Source organism: Odocoileus virginianus, chromosome 1, assembly GCF_023699985.2.
Source record: "Odocoileus virginianus isolate 20LAN1187 ecotype Illinois chromosome 1, Ovbor_1.2, whole genome shotgun sequence".
Lineage (NCBI taxonomy): Eukaryota > Metazoa > Chordata > Mammalia > Artiodactyla > Cervidae > Odocoileus > Odocoileus virginianus.
Window position 1 is genome coordinate 103,350,428 of NC_069674.1, and position 20,755 is coordinate 103,371,182.

The 20,755-nt window shown below is 41.4% G+C and overlaps 1 protein-coding gene across 5 annotated transcripts in view; it reads right to left on the bottom strand.

Annotated features, from left to right (window-relative positions):
* The window catches only part of CDK14 (cyclin dependent kinase 14), a 642,874-nt gene that overhangs the window by 238,341 nt on the left and 383,778 nt on the right, over nucleotides 1-20,755 (bottom strand). For all 5 annotated transcript variants that reach the window (XM_020914848.2, XM_020914849.2, XM_070471844.1 and 2 more), the window contains one exon: nucleotides 12,510-12,603. In XM_020914848.2, coding sequence (XP_020770507.1) covers nucleotides 12,510-12,603 — 94 coding nt within the window. The remainder of the gene's footprint in view (nucleotides 1-12,509; nucleotides 12,604-20,755) is intronic.

Here is a 20,755-nt window from a genome sequence, read left to right on the forward strand (position 1 = left end):
AGACATAGGTTTGATCCCTGGATTAGGGAGATGCCCTAGAAGAAGGAAATGAGAACCCAATCCAGTATTCTTGCTTGTCAAATCTCATGGGCACAGGAGATTCATAGGTTACAGTCCACGGGGTCCCAGAGTCAGAGACAGCGGAGCGACTGAGAACTAGCATCACGAGCATCTCGCATATGAAGAGTTCACCCAGCAGAGGATTCACTTCCAAGCCCACTCACACGGCTGTCGCCCAGCCTCAGGGCTTCACTGCTGCCAGCCGGAGACATCAGCTCCTTGACACCAGGGTCTCTCCAACTTACTGCATGGCAGCTGGCTTCCCCCAGAGTGAGCCAGGGAGACAGGAAGAGACGGGGAGCAAGAAGGAGGGAGCAGATTCTGTAACTCAGTTGCTGAAGCAATATCCAATTCTCTTTTGTCATAGTCTATCCATTGGAAGCAAGTCTCTAGGTTCAGTCCAGACTCAAGCAGAGGGGATTACATAAGGGCATAAATACCAGGAGGTGGCGGTTGCTGGGCGCCATATTGGATGACATGTGATACCACAAGAGATGACATGTGATAATCGGAGGAATGAAAGATTTATATGGAAACATGTTCCAAATGGAAAAAAAAATAAGGCATAATTTGAGTTACAGAAATCTACTTTATGGCTAACATTCTGAGAATTTGCTAAGAAGTGTCACCACCTTCTCACTCACCTCATATGTATCACCCTATGGCAGTATATCACGATTTTTTTTTCCAGGCTGACACATCTGTGAACTTGTTAGTCAAAAAAGGAAGAAAAGGAGGATGAGCAAATAAGGGACCTCATGACCCATCAAGTAACACTCTGTGACAATCTGCACTTTCGTATTTATCATGAGAAGCAGTATGGTAATGGCCATAAGGAGTACGGGAAAAAATAACAACAATTTTAGAAACTTGATAAAAACTGCTTCCCAGATTGTTTTTTTCCTACAAAGCTGTTTTATCAGCTCAAAATGGCAATACACCCTAATGGGAATGTACACAAGCAATGCAACAGTTTTAAAACATGGCCCCAGGATTCTTGACACTCTTTTCCATCTAGAACTGGAGTCTATGTCCCCTTGCCTCTGCCATAAGATCTGTGATGGCTTTGACTGAGAGACTCACTGTAGGACTTCTGAAGCTAAGAGAAACTAAGAAGTTTCTATCTGGTCCTCAGGAAATCCACTCTTGGGATGCAACCACCATCCCATGAGTGAGTGAGTAAAAGTCACTCAGTCGTGTCTGATTCTCTGTGACCCCATGGACTGTAGCCGCCAGGCTCCTCTGTCCATGGAATTCTCCAGGCAAGAATACTGGAGTGGGCAGCTGTTCCCTTCTCCAGGGGATCTTCCCAACCCAGGGATTGCACCCAGGTCTCCCACACTGCAGGCAGATTCTTTATCATCTGGGCCACTGGGGAAGCCCAATGAGAAGCTCAAACTAGCCCACATAGAGAAAAACCCACACAGGGCCTCAAGAACCAACGAGAGAGAGATTTGGGTGGTCCTCAACTGCTCCAGTTTCTGACTGCTTCTGCTCCAGCCATCACTGGTCTACAACCATAAATATGTCACCATATGAGACATCCCTCTCCCAAGTCCAGAACTGCCTGGCCCACCCCTTACTGAATTCTTGACCCTGAAAGGATGACAGATAATTGTAAAATATGACTGTTGTTGATTTAGCCCACTGTTTTAAGGTAGTTACATAACAAAAGGTAATTGTAACAGCCAGTAAGTAATCCCACACTGACAATAAAGTCACGTATAAAGAAAATGGCAATATCAAAAAGGAGTATATGTGGTTAAAATATTCTCAAAACATTTAAGATTGTTAGACAACAGATGTGAACCACTGCTTCCAGGAAGGTCTTTGTGAAAACTATTACAATTGGGAAACATTAACAGTGAAGATGGATATGTCTAAAAGTAACCTTATGATAATAGGAAAGTAAATGGTCACAAATCATAAAAATTGGAAATAGATCATTTTTATTCCTATGATATGTCTCAGATCAACTGATTAACAAATGTGGTCAGCCATGACCTCCTTCTCTTGTCATATCAGAAATCATAATACCATTTGGTGTTACAGCAGCTTTGCAAACATTATCCATTTCCCTCAACATTTACCCCCACAGATGTGTACCACTATCAGTCACACACTGCCCCTTTCATTGAGAATCATACAGATCATGTTATCTTCAGCTTCCTTTTTTTCCTCCTCTACCACATTTATTTACATCTTCCTCTCCTTTCTGTTTCTTCTTTCTTATCTTCTGGAAAATCTTTTCATCCCCATTCTGAAGACACTGTCTTTTCCACCCATCCACTCTTGCCCACCAATACCCTGATCCATCAAATATGCTTCCTTATATCTTTGGTGTTCCGTCTTGTCCTCACTATTATAAGAATCTTTATGACACATTATAAAATTTGTCTTGATTTCAAAAATACCCTTAAGGTGACCTAGAATCCTCTTCACTCAGACAATTCTCCAAGAGGTTGTCTATACTCAGTATTTCCCTTTTTTTTTTTTTGTTACCCACTTACTCTTTAAATCCATTGTAACCTGACTTCAAATATGCAACACTATTGGAACTATTCCTTAAAAGGTACCACCAGTGGTCTTTTCTCAGCACTGCACCTTTCTCCACTGACTTCACTGTTGTATTTGGCACAGTTGATAGAGCTTTTCTTTCTGAAATTTTCTACTTTTTTTTTTTTTTGGCTGCACCATGTGGCTTTTGGAAACATAAGTTACCTGAACAAGGATTGAACCTGTGCCTTCAGCAGGCAGTGAGGGCTTAGAGTCCTACCAATGGACCACCAGGGAATTCCTGAAATTCTTCTACTTTTGATTTTTTAAAAAAAAAAAAAAGTGTTCGCTGGCTTTCTTTGATTTGTATGTATTCCTTCTCTGTTCTCTCCTCTAAATCATTATCTACTCTCCAAATATCCCAACAGAAACATTCCTCATCTTATCTCTTTATACCAACATTTCTGATGAACTAAATCAGGAAGCCCAAATCTCTTGCTCCACCATAATTCTGACCTGAAACATGCACACAGGTGTACTTCAAACTCTCTTATTGATTTGCTCAATCTGACGTCTGAATATCAACCTATGCAGTAATTTAATGCATCACACAAAGCAAGGACTTCTCATATAAGAAAATGCTTTCTACACAGGAGGTCAAAGTCACAAGAATACTAGCAGTCACCTTGAGGCACTGGGAAGAATGATCCTTAATTCAACAGATTCAGGTTTGAGAACTCTGATTTTAAACACCAACTTGCTATTCTATGCACCTAAATGCTCTGATCCCTGGTACCTGTGCCGTATGCCTTAACTAGCTTCACTCAACAAGTATCACCACCCTTCTGAGAGAGACCTCCCAGGAATGCCACATGTAAAGTGGCGTCTCTCATGCAACACTCAGGAGACACATTATATATTAATTTGTCTATTTTCCCTCAAAGGAATATAGGTTTCATGAGACCACACACTTTGGTGCAATGCTGTCTTCCCAGAATGTGGAAGAGTATTTAGCCCACTGTGGAAAATTCTGAAACAGATGGGAATACCAGACTACCTGACCTGCCTCTTGAGAAACCTGTATGCAGGTCAGGAAGCAACAGTTAGAACTGGACATGGAACAGACTGGTTCCAAATAGGAAAAGGAGTACATCAAGGCTGTATATTGTCACCCTGCTTATTTAACTTATATGCAGAGTACATCATGAGAAACGCTGGGCTGGAAGAAGCACAAGCTGGAATCAAGATTGCCAGGAGAAATATCAATAACCTCAGATATGCAGATGACACCACCCTTATGGCAGAAAGTGAAGAAGAACTAAAGAGCCTCTTGATGAAAGTCAAAGAGGAGAGTGAAAAAGTTGGCTTAAAGCTTAACATTCAGAAATCTAAGATCATGGCATCTGATCTCATCACCTCATGGGAAATAGATGGGGAGACAGTGGAAACAGTGTCAGACTTTATTCTTTTGGGCCCCAAAATCACTGCAGATGGTGACTGCAGCCATGAAATTAAAAGATGCTTACTCCTTGGAAGGAAAGTTATGACCAACCTGGATAGCATATTAAAAAGCAGAGACATTACTTTGCCAACAAAGATCCATCTAGTCAAGGCTATGGTTTTTCTAGTGGTCATGTATGGATGTGAGAGTTGGACTGTGAAGAAGGCTGAGCAGCGAAAAATTGATGCTTTTGAACTGTGGTGTTGGAGGAGACTCTTGAGAGTCCCCTGGACTACAAGGAGATCCAACCAGTCCATCCTAAAGGAGATTAGTACTGGGTGTTCATTGGAAGGACTGATGCTGAAGCTGAAACTCCAGTACTTTGGCCACCTCATGCGAAGAGTTGACTCATTGGAAAAGACCCTGATGCTGGCAGGGATTGGGGGCGGGAGGAGAAGGGGACAACAGAGGATGAGATGGCCAGATGGTATCACCGACTCGATGGGCATGAGTTTGAGTAAACTCCGGGAGTTGGTGATGGACAGGGAGGCTTGGCATGCTGCGATTCATGGGGTCGCAAAGAGTTGGACACAACTGAGTGACTGAACTGAACTGAGGGGCTTCCCTGGTGTCTCAGACTGTAAAGAATCCACCTGCAATGTGGAAGAACTGGGTTTGATCCCTGGGTTGGGAAGATCCCCTGGAGGAGGGCCTACTCCAGTGTTCTTGCCTGGAGCATCCCCATGGACAGAGGAACCCGATGGGCTCGCAAAGAGTTGGGCATGACTGAGCAGCTAACCCAACAACAACAAACCACATAAAAAATATTTGTCAAAACACAAATAACAACTACAAAGTGAATAATTTAACAAAAAAGTTCTCATTTCCATGTATAGAAAGTTTGTAATATTATAAAGTAAATGTTAAGAACCCTCAAGGTAAAACAATATGTTTTCCACCAGATGAGCCAATTCATATGTTTGGGTAACAGCCATCTAATCAAAGTTTCTTTGCAAAAAGCAATGTGATTAGCTATTCTACAGTGGGACATCCCACTATCTTTCTTTTTTCTCAACAGAAATGATCTTACTGAAGTTTGCTACCAAACTTTCTATTAGCTTACTAACACAGAACTTCCTTTCTTAGAACATCTACATAAGGTCTCCATGTGGGAGTCGCTCAATTTTTATTTCTCTAACATCTTTGTTTTCTCCCCATCATTTTTCTTCCACATGGACTTTTCTTTTTCATAGAACTCTTGACCTGGGAGGAACTTAAGATATTGTTAGCCCAAGGGTTTCTAATCCTCCTTTCAGCAGTGATACGTATTTCACAAGCAAAATCTTAATGAAACAGAGTCCTCAGTGGAGGTGCTGGAACCTTCTCCCCTGCTCACCTTCATTCCAGCATCCACGAGACACTGAGGAGAGCCATGAGTCTCCTGCGAAAAACACGGATAGCGCTGTGCTGTGCTAAGTCGTGTGCGACCCTTTGCGAGCCCCGGGACTGTAGCCCGCCAGGCTCCTCTGTCCATGGGGCTGTCTAGGCAAGAACACTGGAGTGGGTTGCCACTGCCTCCTGCAGGGGGTCTTCCTGATCCAGTGATCTAACCCACGTCTTCTTGTATCTCCTGCATTGACAGGCAGATTCTTTACCACCGTGCCAGCTGGGAAGCCCTGTGGATAGTCTGCTACGCTTTCCTAATTAAACTCAGATGCATTTTCCATGTCAGCTCTTACATTTCTCCAACAGGAGACTTAGCTCATCCTCTGGGTTAAAAGCATTTACTGCAAAAATAGAGTATGTGTGTGACATACCATATAGGCAGCGGGAGGGCCATGCTGAGGGAACACGGAAAGGAAGGGCACTGGTCTCGTAACTTCTCACCCACCAGATAAACACACCTGAGTAGATCTATAATTTCCCTCAAGGGAGTGATTTTTGTTTTTCGTTTTTTTATCCTCACTTCGTTGCTGCCTGCCCTTACCTTGATTTTGTGTCATTGTCCCAGCTCTCTCCTGGTTTGGTTCCCCGCCCCCACCCCACCCCCACAAACCACAAGCAACCCGAGGTCTAGGTGGGGCCTTTCGCCTTCTCCTCCAGCTTCTCATTATTCAAGAACTAGCACGCTTTAGGACCTAGCACTGTCTGGTTCTGGTGGATGATCCCTTGATCCTCACTGATCTCCCAAGTCCGTTAGTAAGAGATGTGTGCTAGATGTCTCCATCGGGGGTCACTGCTCTCATCTGAAGCCCACTGTCTGGACCTCTCTCCTCCTCCCTCTGACGGCACGCCTTTCCACTGCCCCCATTATCTCCCATGACTTCATGACTCATTCAGTTCCACCAGCTTGACACTCTGGAGTCATCCTTGCCTCCCTTCTCTTCAGAATCATTATGGATCACCACGGTTTTGTGACAACATCCTTCTGATCTGACTTTCTAGAAGTTCTTCCAATGGAGCCCAGCTAACAGTACACTTGAGGCGAGCAGAGACCACGTCTGCTGGTTCCCCACTGCCTGGAGGCACAGCACGGGGCACAGAATAGACGCCTAACAATTCTTGTTGAAAGAATGACTGAACGGAATGAAGATATGTGAGGTTTGCTGCTGCTGCTGCGTCACTTCAGTCATGTGCGACTCTGTGCGACCCCACAGACAGCAGCCCACCAGGCTCCCCATCCCTGGGATTCTCCAGGCAAGAACTCTGGAGTGGGTTGACATTTCCCTCTCCAAGGCGTGAAAGTGAAGTCTCAGTCGTGTCTGACTCTTAGCGACCCCATGGTCTGCAGCCTACCAGGCCCCTCCATCCATGGGATTCTCCAGGCAAGAACACTGGAGTGGGTTGCCATTTCCTTCTCCAGTGCATGAAAGTGAAAAGTGAAAGTGAAGTCGCTCAGTCGTGTCCGACTCTTTGTGACCCCATGGACTGCAGCCTACCAGGCTCCTCCATCCATGGGATTCTCCAGGCAAGAGTACTGGAGTGGGTTGCCATTTCCTTCTCCAGTGCATGAAAGTGAAAAGTGAAAGTGAAGTCGCTCAGTCGTGTCCGACTCGTAGTGACCCGATGGACCGCAACCTACCAGGCTCCTCCGTCCATGGGATTTTCCAGGCAAGAGGACTGGAGTGGGGTGCCATTGCCTTTGCCAATGTGAGGTTTACTATAGCATAAAAACCTCAAGTAAATTACCCAGTGATAGCACAATGTGTGGGCACATTAATATTACAGCATAATTTTCAAGCATATATTAATGGCACGGAAATTGTTTCCTGTTTAACGTGAAAATAAAGAGAGGCTAAAGACAAAAACCATAAATTTATTATTAATCCAGTTGTGAGAATCTAGAAAATACAAAAATATTTACCACTGGTTATCTCTAAATGGAGGTTTCTACTTATTTTCATAGTGCTTTAAAATTTTTTCTAACTGCTTTATTTTTTAAAAACTTCATGCTCTAAAGAAAATTTACCACCACAGAAATAACTATGCCTTTTTATGGAAGGCTTGAAAGAAACACGGACAAATTAGAAGAGGCATTTATTCCCGGGTGGGCGGTATTATAACCCATCTTCCTGACTTGGATTTTCTAAGTGAAAGTGTGAGTCACTTAGTCATGTCTGACTCTTTGTGACCCCATGGACTGTAGCCCTCCAAGCTCCTCATGGAATTCTCCAAGCAAGAATATTGGAATAGGTAACCATTCCTTTCTCCAGGGGATCTTCCCAACCCAGGGACCGAACCCGCATCTCCTGCATTGCAAGTGGGTCCTTTACCATCGGAGCCAAAAGCATTGCTTAATATTTTTAGTATTCTTCACTCCAGGATACATTGCTTAGTTCTCTCTTCTGTCAGCCTACAGCTGAATTTATCATGATATCATATTAATTTTGCTGAAATGTCATTTTAACCTTTATTATTCTTTTGTTAAACACTGTACTGTCTCCTTATTCCTTAAAAATAAAATAAAATTAGAAGTCTTCAACCATTCAGGGTTCAAATTTCAAGGTCCAATGTCATATTCCAGGCATATAAGACAGACACCGACTGCACCTACTCCACTCCTGGACTCCCCATCTCCCTTACTCCACTTCAAACCTTATCCTTTCTTAAATGCTTAACGAAAATGTTCTTAGCAATTTTATCGGAACACCCACAGCCCTTATGCATAATCCTGTAATATCATGCATTTTTAGAATTAAAAAAAGGTTAGAGCAGCAAGACATTATTAAAATCATTTGGCCCAACTTCTCCCTTTACAGATGCAGAAACTACAATCCAATTAGAAAAGATGGCTTATTCAGGAATTCAATATTGAACTCTTAAGAGTTCAGTATTTTAAGGAATACAGGGCCTACAATTACTGGATCTCCCATCTGCTGAGCAATTGCTTAGCAATTTTTCATGACTCCATTCCCAAGGGTATGTCTAGCCTGCCTATCTTGGTCGTCCTCATTTATTCCAGGGCAGATAGCATGGCAGACAGATTCCTTTCCATCTCCATTGTACCCAGTGCTGCAGAGTGAGTGCCGAAGAAATACGGCGGAAACCACCTCAAGCAACCCAGCGATGGAAGTGAAGATACAAATCTGTGACAGCAATATTCCACCTTAACAATGTGGCTGCTACATCCAGCTGGCTGGTAACGACCATCAGAGGAGGTGGTGGAAACTTTCTTCTACATACTATGTGGCTATTCTAGCCAATGATGAAACCTCAGGGTTATGGTTAAGACAGCACTGATGCATATACACCACCATGTGAAAACTAGATAGCTAGTGGGAAGCTGCTATATAACATGGGGAGCTTAGCCCGGTGCTCTGTGATGACCCAAAAGGTGGGATGAGGGGTGCTGGGAGGGGGGCTCAAGAGGAAGGGGGTGTATGTATACTTACGGCTGATTTACACTGTTGTACAGCCGAAACCAACACAATATTTAAAGCAATTATCCTCCAATTAAAAATAAATTAAAAGAAAAAAAAAAGATCCTGGAAAGAGAGCCAGGATAAGAAAACAGGGACTGGAACTGGGTCCACAGACGGCATCTCTGCAGCCAGTTCACTGCAAAACACATAAGCTCAAGGAAGGATTTGACTCAAAAGCCAGGATGAGTAGTAGATGTCAAAGTTGCAAGTGGCTCTTTTCACACACACACACTTTTAAATTCTGAACGACATATACGAGGAAGAGAAACATTTAACAAGGGTACCAATCAGATAATGTACAATGTGTTAACAAATAACTGGTGGACGAAATGCCATTGCAAGCCCGAAGATCCAGGAGACAGGGAAAGGCGAACCTCTGGGGTTAATCAGCATTCAAAAGCAAGGAGAACTAGGACATGCCCTCAAGACACAATCACGCCAGCTTCTTCGTCCTGGCTGCGGTACTCTGGGGTCATGAGCCACACAAACCCAGAAGCATCTGCCAAGATCTCAAACCGCTGAGCAAGCACTCTCTGCCATTTGTCCAGCTGTTGTGAGATGACAGAAGAATGTTCCCAGGGTTTCATCAAGTAGATTTCCCTTTCAATTCAGAGCAATATGATTAGAATACAAAATTTCTTGTTAGTTACGATTTTTGTCACTCTGAGTGTATATTTACCTGGGTGTAGACATCTACTGCTTATTTTTGCAACTGACAAAGGTAAATAGAAAACATCATGGCACATTAAAAAATGAGTAATGTTGAAGAAATAAAATAAATCACTCTTTTCCTCTAATAGCAGAGTCACTGCTAGAGAAGTAGGTGTCCATTCACCTGGCGATTCAAAATGTCTTCAATATAATTTATCAAAACTCCATTCCTTTCCTTCCTTTCTCGTACATGAGCATCACAATTTCAAAGGAAATGATTTAATGGTGAAATCTCAGGTTGTAGAATAGCCAGCTCACCTTACATATATCAACATGATTGTTATATGTGGAAGTGAATGCACTGGACTTGTTAAAAAATGTGAACTGCTCCTTCCCATTAAAGGAAGAAGAAAGAAAAACATCAAAAAAAAGAAAACCTTCAAAAGAAAAATATAAAGGCTCCAGTGACTGATCTTGGTTGCTTTTCACATAAAGACTCAATGTGTGGGAGTTAATTATATTAGTGATGGTGGGTAACAAGCTATTAATTTTGTGCTTCAAAGTTATTAAACACCTTTCTATATACAGTTCACAGGCAAATGAATGGACTTAATCTCTGTATTAAAACGCAAAACAAACCAAACAATCCCACGTTTCATGACTTTTCAGAGTTCATTACCTCCTTGACAATGCTTTCCCAGAGGCCAGATATGCTGCTTTAGAAATGTCTCTGGCAGTTCACATGGGAAGCCTGTGAATGTGGATTTAATCACATTTAAGTCATTCCTCAGACATGAAAGGTCACCAAGGAAAAACATTTTTTCCTAGTGATTCAACTACACTGGTTTAGTAAAATTTCTTCTTCCAATGATCCCACAACTCCTGAGAGAGTCTGCTAGTTTAATGTGTCACATGGCTAACATGTGCAAATTTAAATAAGTCAGTGGAGGAAATAAAATATTTAAGATGATAACATTTACTGTCAAGATAAGTTTGTAGATTTCTTTTTTTTGGTCACGTCTAATTCTTTAGGGTAAAAGTTAACATTATTTAATTCTAAAGTAGCAATTTTATATAGATGAGGATCTTTATCTAATTACCAAAGGACATTTTACTTGTAAAAATCATTACACATGTAAAAAAAATTACAGTAAATGAAGGCATTATTACTATAAATCATGATACTTATCTGCATTTAAGGGTCTCTGTGCTCTAATAAGAGCAAACAATAGTTTGGTTTATCAATGTTTCCACACAAAATTTACAATGATTCATTTGATTTATTAAAAGTCTCATCATTCAAAGGTATCCAAATATCCATAAAATTGGGAAATAATTGCCATAAAATCAAGAAATAATCACAAAATCTCCATACAAGAAACCATTCAACAAGACAGTACCTACTGGAAATGCTTACATTATAAAAATAATATTGAAAATTATAACTCTGACTAAGCTGTATCAATAAACTATGCTTTCATGAAACAAAATTTTTGGTACTATTGCTATAGTGCTAATAAGTAAGTTGCTTCAGTCGTGTCCAAGTCTTTGAGACCCCGTGGACTGTAACTCATCAGGCTCCTCTGTGCATGGAATTTCCCAGGCAAGGATACTGGGGTGGGTTGCCATTTCCTTCTCCAGGGGATCTTCCTGATCCAGGGATCGAACCCAGGTCTCCTGCACTGGCAGGCGGGTTCTTTACCACTAGCACCACTTGATATAGAATATACCTCATCTTACCCACGGGAAAAACTAAGGTTCAGTGAGCTAAGTTCCTTGCCCAAAGTGAGAGAGTAGGTGACAAATCCCGGTCATCTGGCTACAGAACACATATTTATTTTGTGCAGACTAAAAAATTTAAATTTTAGAATAGTTTTAGATTTATACAAAACTGTGGAGAGCAGTGCAGAGAGCTCCTGTGTATGCCTCTCCAGTTTCCCCGACTGCTGAAACCTGACGTCACACACAACACCCACCCCACCTGAGGGGCACGCCCCCCAACGCTGCCACGAGCTACACCGCACACCTCACATGTCTTGAAATGCTTTTTCCCTAACAGATTCCAGGCAGGACACCACATGACACTCTGTTCTCAGGTCTCCCTGGCCTCTTTCACCTGCGACAGTGTCTCAGACTTTCTATTTTTCATGATCTTTACAGTTTTAAGAAGTAATAGTCAGGACAGGGGTGTTCAGGATGGGGGACACATGCACCCCCGTTGCTGATTCATGTCAATCTACGGCCAAAACTACCACAATACTGTAAAGTAATTAGCTTCCAATTAAAAATTTAAAAAAATAAGAAGAAGCACTGGTCAGGTATTTTGTAGAATGTCCCTCCATTTGGGTTTGCGTGATGTCTTTTCCTGGTTAGAGTGGAGTTATAATTTTTGGAGGAAGATCACAGAAGCCAAGCGCCATCCTCAATACACTGATACAAAGGGTGTATACACGCTATCAGTGTGACTTCCCTTTGATGATCTTAACTTTGAAGACCAGGCTGGGGTACCAGTTGCCTGGCTTCTCCATTCTAAAGTTACCATCCTCCCTTTCTCTCTTTTCATGCTCTGCTCTTTGGAAAAAAGTTAAGTGGGTGGAAGTGGGAGGGGGTCAAGACACACTAACAGGGTGTGGAGCAGGGGATATCTAAATAAATTATTCGGCATTTTCCTATCAAAGCTTTCATTTCTAGCCCACTCTTCTATATTGCCTCTGACATTCTACCTTTTCTTAGTGTTTTGGCATATTATTCATGTGCAGTAGTTTAAAGACACAATTCTTTACTAATTTCCCACTTTTGCAAAGGTCCCAAAAAACATGTTAGAATAAAATGTGACAGTCAACAAATCTGAAAGTATTTTCCACTATCACTGTAGGATTTGTCACTAAGGAATGCATTCAGAACCAACATTCCTCAGAAGCATTCTGTAAAGAACTTACCAGAAATATTCGTTCAAGTTGATCCTGAATGTCTTTCATTCCTGGAAAAGCAGCAACTCCCTGGATCATCTCAACAAAGATGCAGCCGACTCCCCTAAAGAGAGAAGAAAGAATTGTTACAAAGACTTCAATATATTCCACTTAGAAAACTAAATCTGCAATTAGAACATCTACTCCTACAAAGAGAAAGAGCAAATAAATAACATTCTCAACAAGTATTAAGGGCTGCACCACATGCACCTAGACCCCATAACTTTTCTTTCCCTTCTCTGTCTACTTCCCAGAAAGGGTTCCAAATAGATACAAGTGTACCAGGCTCAAAGAATCTGCCTGCAATGTGGGAGACCAGGGTTCAATCCTTGGGTAGGGAAGATCCCCTGGAGAAGGGAATGGCTACTCACTCCAGTATTCTTGCCTGGAGAATCCCATGGAGAGGGAGCCTGGTGGGCTACAGTCCACAGGGTCACAAAGAGTCCAACATGACTGAGTGATTAACACTTTCACTTTTCACTGTTCCATACCAGGCTCAGAAAATGGTGGAAACCAACTAAATATAAATCTCACGGACTCACCTTCACTCAGGATACAATCAAGAAATTCCTTAGCCTGATATAGAAAGCCTCCATAGTCTTGTTCTACCATGCTTTTCCAACTCGATTTCACAGATTCATAATGTGTTGTCCTTTCCAACTTTCCAGGGCTCTCTTTGCATCAAAATCATCTGGGGAACTTTTAAAATAATGCAAATGATCTGAACACAAACTCCAGAGACCTGGTTTCAATCAGTCGGAGGTCAGGCAATTAGGTGATTTAGGGCAACTACAGTGAGGATCTGTGAGCTTTGAACTGTAGTGTTGGAGAAGACTCTTGAGAGTCCCTTGGACTGCAAGGAGATCCAGCCAATCCATCCTAAAGGAGATCAGTCCTGGGTGTTCATTGGAAGGAGTGATGCTGAAGCTGAAACTCCAATACTTTGGCCACCTGATGCAAAGAACTGACTCATTGGATAAGACCCTGATGCTGGGGAAGATTGAGGGCAGGAGGAGAAGAGGACAACAGAGGATGAGATGGTTGGGTGGCATCACTGACTTGATGGACATCAGTTTAAGCAAGCTCCAGGAGTTGGTGATAGACAGGGAAGCCTGGAGTGCTGCAGTTCATGGGATCACAAACAGTTGGACTTGAAGTGAACCGAACAGTAAGGATCTCTGAGTCAGACTGATCCCCCCATGGGCCAAGCATAAACCTACACAACTTGGCCCGAATTGCTCCACTTCCTAGAACTCCTTTTTTCTTTACCTGTTTGCTCTTGACATGTAAATACAACCCAACCTATGGCTCAGTGGTAAAGAATCTGCCTGCAATGCAATAGACGGGGGTTCGATCCCTGGGTCAAGAAGATCCTCTGGAGAAGGAAATGGCAATCCACTGCAATATTTTTGCCTGGGAAATTCCATGGACAGAGGAGCCTGGTGGGCTACAGTCCATGGGACCACAAAGAGTTGGATACAACTCAGCGACTAAACGACAACAACAAATATGATCTCTTTTACAAAGTCTTCCATGAACATTCTGCCAGACAGGATAGCTCCCTTTCTGAGTTTGTTTGTTAAACTCTTATTCAGTACCAAACATCTACTATGGCCAACTTCTTCAGTCATGCTCACAGTTCCTCTCGGCAAGGCAGTCCAATGTATTAGGAGACCTTGCCTCCCAGACCCCAGAAGCCTGTACCTAACCCTATAGGAACACCTGACCCATAGTACAGGCAGAAAGCAAATCAGATACTTCTGCTGAAAGTCTAGAGATAAAGTCACCTGGGAACAGGATGGAAAGAAACTAGCATATGTTGATGAAATAAATCACTTTAATGGCAGAGCTGGCAAAAAATGGCCAGCTTCCTGCAGAAGAAGTTCCCTGAATTGACCTGGTTCCCACCTTCTGAAGGCCTGGATAAATCCACTGTTTTTGCTAGATCTCTCTAACTTCTTTACAGCTCTCTCTGATTTTATTAAATGGGTCTACCTTGAAGGGGTTTATGTTTCCTGACGATACCGTAATAAAATCATAAACATAGTAAGACACTTCTTTACTTGCAGCACTCATAATTCATTTTTTAAAAAGATTTTTGATGTGGACCATATTCAAAGTCTTTATTAACTTTGCTACAATATTGCTTTCTCTTTTATGTTTTGGGGTTTTTGGCCACAAGGCAAGTGGGATTTTGGCTCTCTGACTACAGATTGAACTCACACCTCCTGAGACTGGAAGGGGAAGTCTTAACCACTGGACCACCATGGAGTCCCTCACATTCAGTTTAGAGTGAGCAATCCCTTGTGTCTAAATCCCTCGTGATCTAAAGGAGATGAGTCCTGGGCGTTCGCTGGAGGGACTGATGTTGAAGCTGAAACTCCCAATACTTTGGCCACAGATCCTCCAGAGGTTAAAGACAATGACTTACTTCTCTGTAGCTGCACCAGTTGTATGTGAATAGTATCTTGAATTTAAAAAGTAATACATTAGCAGAAATCTCTTCTCTATTACATCACATAATTTTTATCCAAACTAAACACCAATAGTATACAGAGTCAAAATGAAAACAAAGAAATGCTACTTTATACCATAAAAATAACTCCATCTTAGTAATAAAGAATTAATTTCAAAATCAGTGTTCTAGGTTATCACAGAGTTCCAGTTTGAGTTCCCTGAGTCATATAGCAAATTTCCATTTGGCCATCTAGTTACCTTTGTTAGTTAGTTAGTGTTACTAGTTAGTGTTAGTTAGTTAGTGTATGTTAGTTAGTCACCTGTGTTAGCATACATGCTTCCACGCTCCTCTCTCCATTCATCTCATCCTCGCCCTCTTCTCCCCCGCCCTTGGCCGTAAGTCTGTTCTCTATGTCTCTGTCTCCATCGCTGCTCTGTGGCCAGGTTCATCAGTACATCACATTAACACACGGTATTTGTTTTCCTCTTTCTGACTTACTCCACTCCGTATAATAGACTCTAGGTTCTGCAATAACCTAGAGGAGAGGGAACGGGTGGCAGGTGGAAGGGAGAGTCAAGACGGAGGGGACATATGTTCACCTGTGGTTGATTCACGCTGATGTATGACAGAAATCAAACCAGCATTGTAAAGAAATCATCAATCAACTACAAATAAATATTAGAAAAAAAATCAGTGTTCTAGGCAGATAATGAAATAATGCCATTTTCAGCAACATGCATGGATCTGGTGCCATACTGAGTGAAGTAAGTCAGACAGGGAATGAGAAATATCATATGACATCCATTATATGTGGAATCTAAAAAGAAATGATACAAATGAACTTACTTGCAAAGCAGAGACTCACAGACATAGAAAATGAACTTATGGTTGCTGGGGGGAAGGGATAGTTAAGGACTTTGGGAAGGTCATGTACACACTGCTATATTTAAAATGGATAACCAACAAAAACCTATTGTATACCACATGGAACTCTGCTCTTGTTATGTGCCAGCCTGGATGGGAGCAGGGTTTGGGGGAGAATGGAAATATGTGTATGTATGGCTGAGTTGCTTCAGTGTTCACCTGAAACTATCACAACATTGTTAATCAGCTATACCCCAATACAAAATGCTTTTGGTGTTAAAAAAAAAAAGTAAAAATAAAATTTGTATATATATACACACATACATTTACACATGGAGCAATTCTCAGTGGAAACTAACTGAAGACTTGCAAGACTTTTGTATAACCCGTAAGAACAGTCCTGATGGAATTGGGTAGGAAGAGAAGAGAAGCAATCAGGTCAAGACCTGTGCCCTTCAGGGGGGGGACTCAGAAGAGGAAGATCCTTCCTTCTGCGGAGTGAGCTATTCAAGTCACACTTTGAGGACCCCAATTCTGGGGTCCAACAGTAGGAAGAAAGATGAGTCTCTTCACCTGGTTAGAAAACCAGTGGGACTTAAAGAAGGCCTGTTAAAAACCTAGACTCCACTTGTGAAGAGTGCACACACACTTGCTTACTCCCAAAACAAAGTCGAGAAAGCAAAGTGAAACCACACTGGACTCTGGCCAGTTTCCCACCACTGCCCTGGCGTGTGCCCCAGCCTGAGCCAAGAGCTCATTCTGGCCCCACTTGCTTTGCAATGCCACTCCCCACTAGGTGAGACTTGCCATGGACAAGCAGAGCCCATGCTCGTGAGGGAGGGAGGCAGCTCAGAGCCAGTCGGCTCAGACTCCAATGGCATCTGAATGGGGTAAGGATGGCATCTGGCACCTAAGTGGGCAATGCGCCAGAAGCAGGCCAGCACTCTGCCACAGCCCACACCCAGATCCACACTGACTGACTGCTCCAGCCAGCCCCTCCTGATTTAGGGGCAAGGGTACTGGTGCTGGGAGAAGGCAGAACACAGTCGGAGCGAACTGACCCAGCTCAGACCTGACCCTTGGGACTTCCGCTCAGCAGCCTGGGACCTGACTTTGCCCCCAGTAGAGTAGAGTTGGCCTCAAGTCCCTCTTCCTAACAAGTGATAGCTGCCAGTACACTCTGGGGAAAGACATGACTCATGCTTGCAACAGATCCAGTTCTCCCACCAAAGCCAATGGGCACACACAGACTATATAAGGATGCTTCCACATAAGGATACCCCTTCAAGACCATAACCGGCAACTGTTCCACCTAATTTAAAGAGGTGGAGAAAGAGTAAATAACATGCTACTAAAAACCAATGGGTCAATGAAGAAATCAAAGAAGAAAGCAGGAGATACCTCAAGACAAATGAAAATGAAAACACAACTTTCCAAAATCTACAGGATGAAGCAAAAGGAGTTCTCAGAGGCATGTTTATGTGATACGGGTCTACCTCAAGATAGAAGAAAAATCTCAAATACACTACCTAACCTACTATCTAAAGGAATTAGAAAAGAAGAACAGGCAAAGTCTAAAGTCAGCAGAAGGAAGGAAATAATAAAGATCAGAGAGGAAATAAAATAGAAAGCCAAAATACAATGGAGCAGATCAATGACATCAAAAGCTGGTCTTTCTAAAAGGTAAAATTGATAAAACTTTAGAAAGGCTCATCAAGAAAAAAAGAGAGAAGATCCAAATAAAATAAGAAGTAAAGAAGGAGAAATAACAACTGATATGGTAGAGATATAAAAAAAATCAGAACAGAATACTACAGCTATATGCCAACAAATTGGACAATATAGAAGAAATGAACACATTTCTAGAAACATAAAACCTTCCAAAACTGAAGCATAGAAAGAGATAATCTGAACAGATCACTAGTAGTGAAAATGAATTTGCAATTAAAAACAAACAAACAAAAAAACCACCCAGACCAAACAAAACAAAAACTCCCAGCAAACAAACTCCAGGATTAGACACCTTCACAGGGGAATTCCACCGAACATATGATGAAGAGATAATATATATTCTTCTCAAACTATTCCAAGCAATTGAAGAGGAGGAAAAAAAAAAAGTTCCCTGTCTTTGAAGTGTAATACAAAGCTATAGTAATCAAAGCAGTACAGTAATGGCACAAAAACAGATCAATGAAACAGAACACATAGCCCAGAAACAAACCCATGCACTTATGGTGGGGTCCTTTTTATGGCATTCTGAATCTTTATAAATGAGTGTTTAATGAGAAAAATGAAGCTTTCTTTTGAAATATATTTAAAGACATCTTTCCTGACTAATATTAATACATCTTCTCCAGAATATTTATCACAGTGCTTTAATTTCAGCATTTTCAACAAAATTGACTAAAACCAAGGTTATTAAAGAACTGAAGCCTCAATCTGAAACAATCTATGACAAAGGAGGCAAGAATATACAATGAGGAACAGACATTCTCTTCACCGAGTGGAGATGGGAAAACTGAACAGCTGCATATAAAAGAATGAAATTAGAACCATGCACAAAACAAAACCTCAAAATGTTTAAAGACTTTAACACAAAACATGAGACCATGAAACTCTTGGAAGGGAACATAGGCAGAACACTCTTTAACATAAATATAGCAATTTTTTTTTGGCTCAATCTTCTCAGGGAGAGGAAACATTAGCAAAAATAAACAAATGGAACCTAACTAAAGTCAAAAGCTTTTGCAGAGCAAAGGAAATGATCCAAAAAAAAAAAAAAAAAAAAAAAGGCAACCCATGGAATGGGAGAAAATATTTTCAAATGATATGACTGAAATGGGATTAATATCCAAAATACTAAATAGCTCAAACAACTCACTATTTTAAAAAGTTTAAAAATTGGCAGAAGATATGAATAGACATTTGTCCAAAAAAGATATACAGATGGCCAACAGGCACATGAAAAGATGTTCAACATCACTAATTGTCAGAGGAACACAAATCAAAAACACAATGAGATATTACTTCACACCTGTCAGAGTGCCTACCATCCAAAAGGGTACAAATAACAAATCTGGTGAGGGTGTTGAGAAAAGAGGACCGAGGGCACTGTTGGTGAAAATGTAAACTGGTGCAGCCACTATGCAAAATATTACAGAGATACCTCAAACACTAAAAACAGAACTAACCTATGAGCCAGCAATTTCACTCCTGGGCATGTATCTGAAGAGAATAAAAACACTTTTTGGAAAAGACACATGCACCCCAGTGTTTGCAGCAGCATTATTTACAATAGCCAAGATACAGAAGCAAACTTAGTTGCCGTCATCAACAGATGAAGGGATAAAAAGGATGTGGATACATACGTACACACATACATACTGCGAAATATTAGCCATAAAAAGAATGAAATCCTGCCATTTGCAACAACATAGATAAATCACTAAGCATAGTGGGTATTATGCTTAGTGAGATAAGTCGGACAGATAAAAACAAATACTCTATGTTATCACCTAACGTGTTAAATCTAAAAAATAAAAGAAATGTATATAACAAAACAGAAACAGACTCACAGATACAAAGAACAAACTAGTGTTTTCCACTGGGAAGTAGGAGGCAGAAGAGGCAAGAAAATGGTACAGGATTAACAGATACAAAATATTATGTACAAAGTAAATGAGCCACAAAGGATATATTGTATATCACAGGGATACGTATAGCCATTATTTTGTAGTTACTTCAAATGGAGTCGAATATACACAAATATTGAATCACTATGTTGTACACCTGTAATACAATCTTATAAATCAAGTACACCTCAATAAAAAGTATTAAATTAACAATGATAGTAATAATACTAATAAAAATTTTTTAAGATTAAATACCTATATTGGTATTAAGAATTCATTTATTTGTATATTAAAATGTAATGATTTTCTTATAGCTATTAGGGCTTCAAACATCCAGTTATATCTACGATTTCAATTTGATGGTTTTTTACATTTTTTGTACCAAGAATTCTTTTCTAGGACTACTGACCTACATTTCTATTGCCTTCTTATTATGTTATATAAGGCCTTCCAGGTGGTGCAGTGCTGAAGAATCTGTCTGCTAATACAGGTGACACAAGAGACATGGGTTTGATCCCTGGGTCGGGAAGATTCCCAGGAGAAGGAAATGGAAACCCACTGTAATATTCTTACCTGGAAAACTCCGTGGGCAGAGGAGCATCGTGGACTACAGTTATTGGGTCACAAAGAGTCGGATATGACTGAGCACACACACACACAAATCAAGCTCATAAAGAAAAATGCACAAGTATACACATCAGTTCAGTTTAGTTGCTCAGTTGTGTCCGACTCTTTGTGACCCATGGACTGTAGCATGCCAGGCTTCCCTGTCCATCACCAACTCCCAAAGCTGGCTCAAGCTAATGTCCATTGAGTCAGCGATGCCATCCAACCATCTCATCCTCTGTCATCCCCTTCTCCTCCTGCCTTCAATCTTTCCCAGCATCAGGGTCTCTTCCAATGAGTCAGTACTTTGCATCAGATGGCCAAAGTGTTGGAGTTTCAGCTTCAGCATCAGTCCTTCCAATGAATATTCAGGACTGATTTCCTTTAGGATGGACTGGTTGGATCTCCTTGCAGTCCAAGGGACTCTCAAGAGTCTTTTCCAACACCACAGCTCAAAAACATCCATTCTTCTGCGCTCATCTTTCTTTACAGTCCAACTCTCACATCCACGCCTGACTACTAGAAAAACCATAGCTTTGCCTTGATGGACCTTTGTCTGCAAGCACACATAAAACATACATACAGTATATATGTATACAAGTATACAAAAATATCTTAAATCTTTAACAGCCACCAGCACCTTCCTTTATTCTATT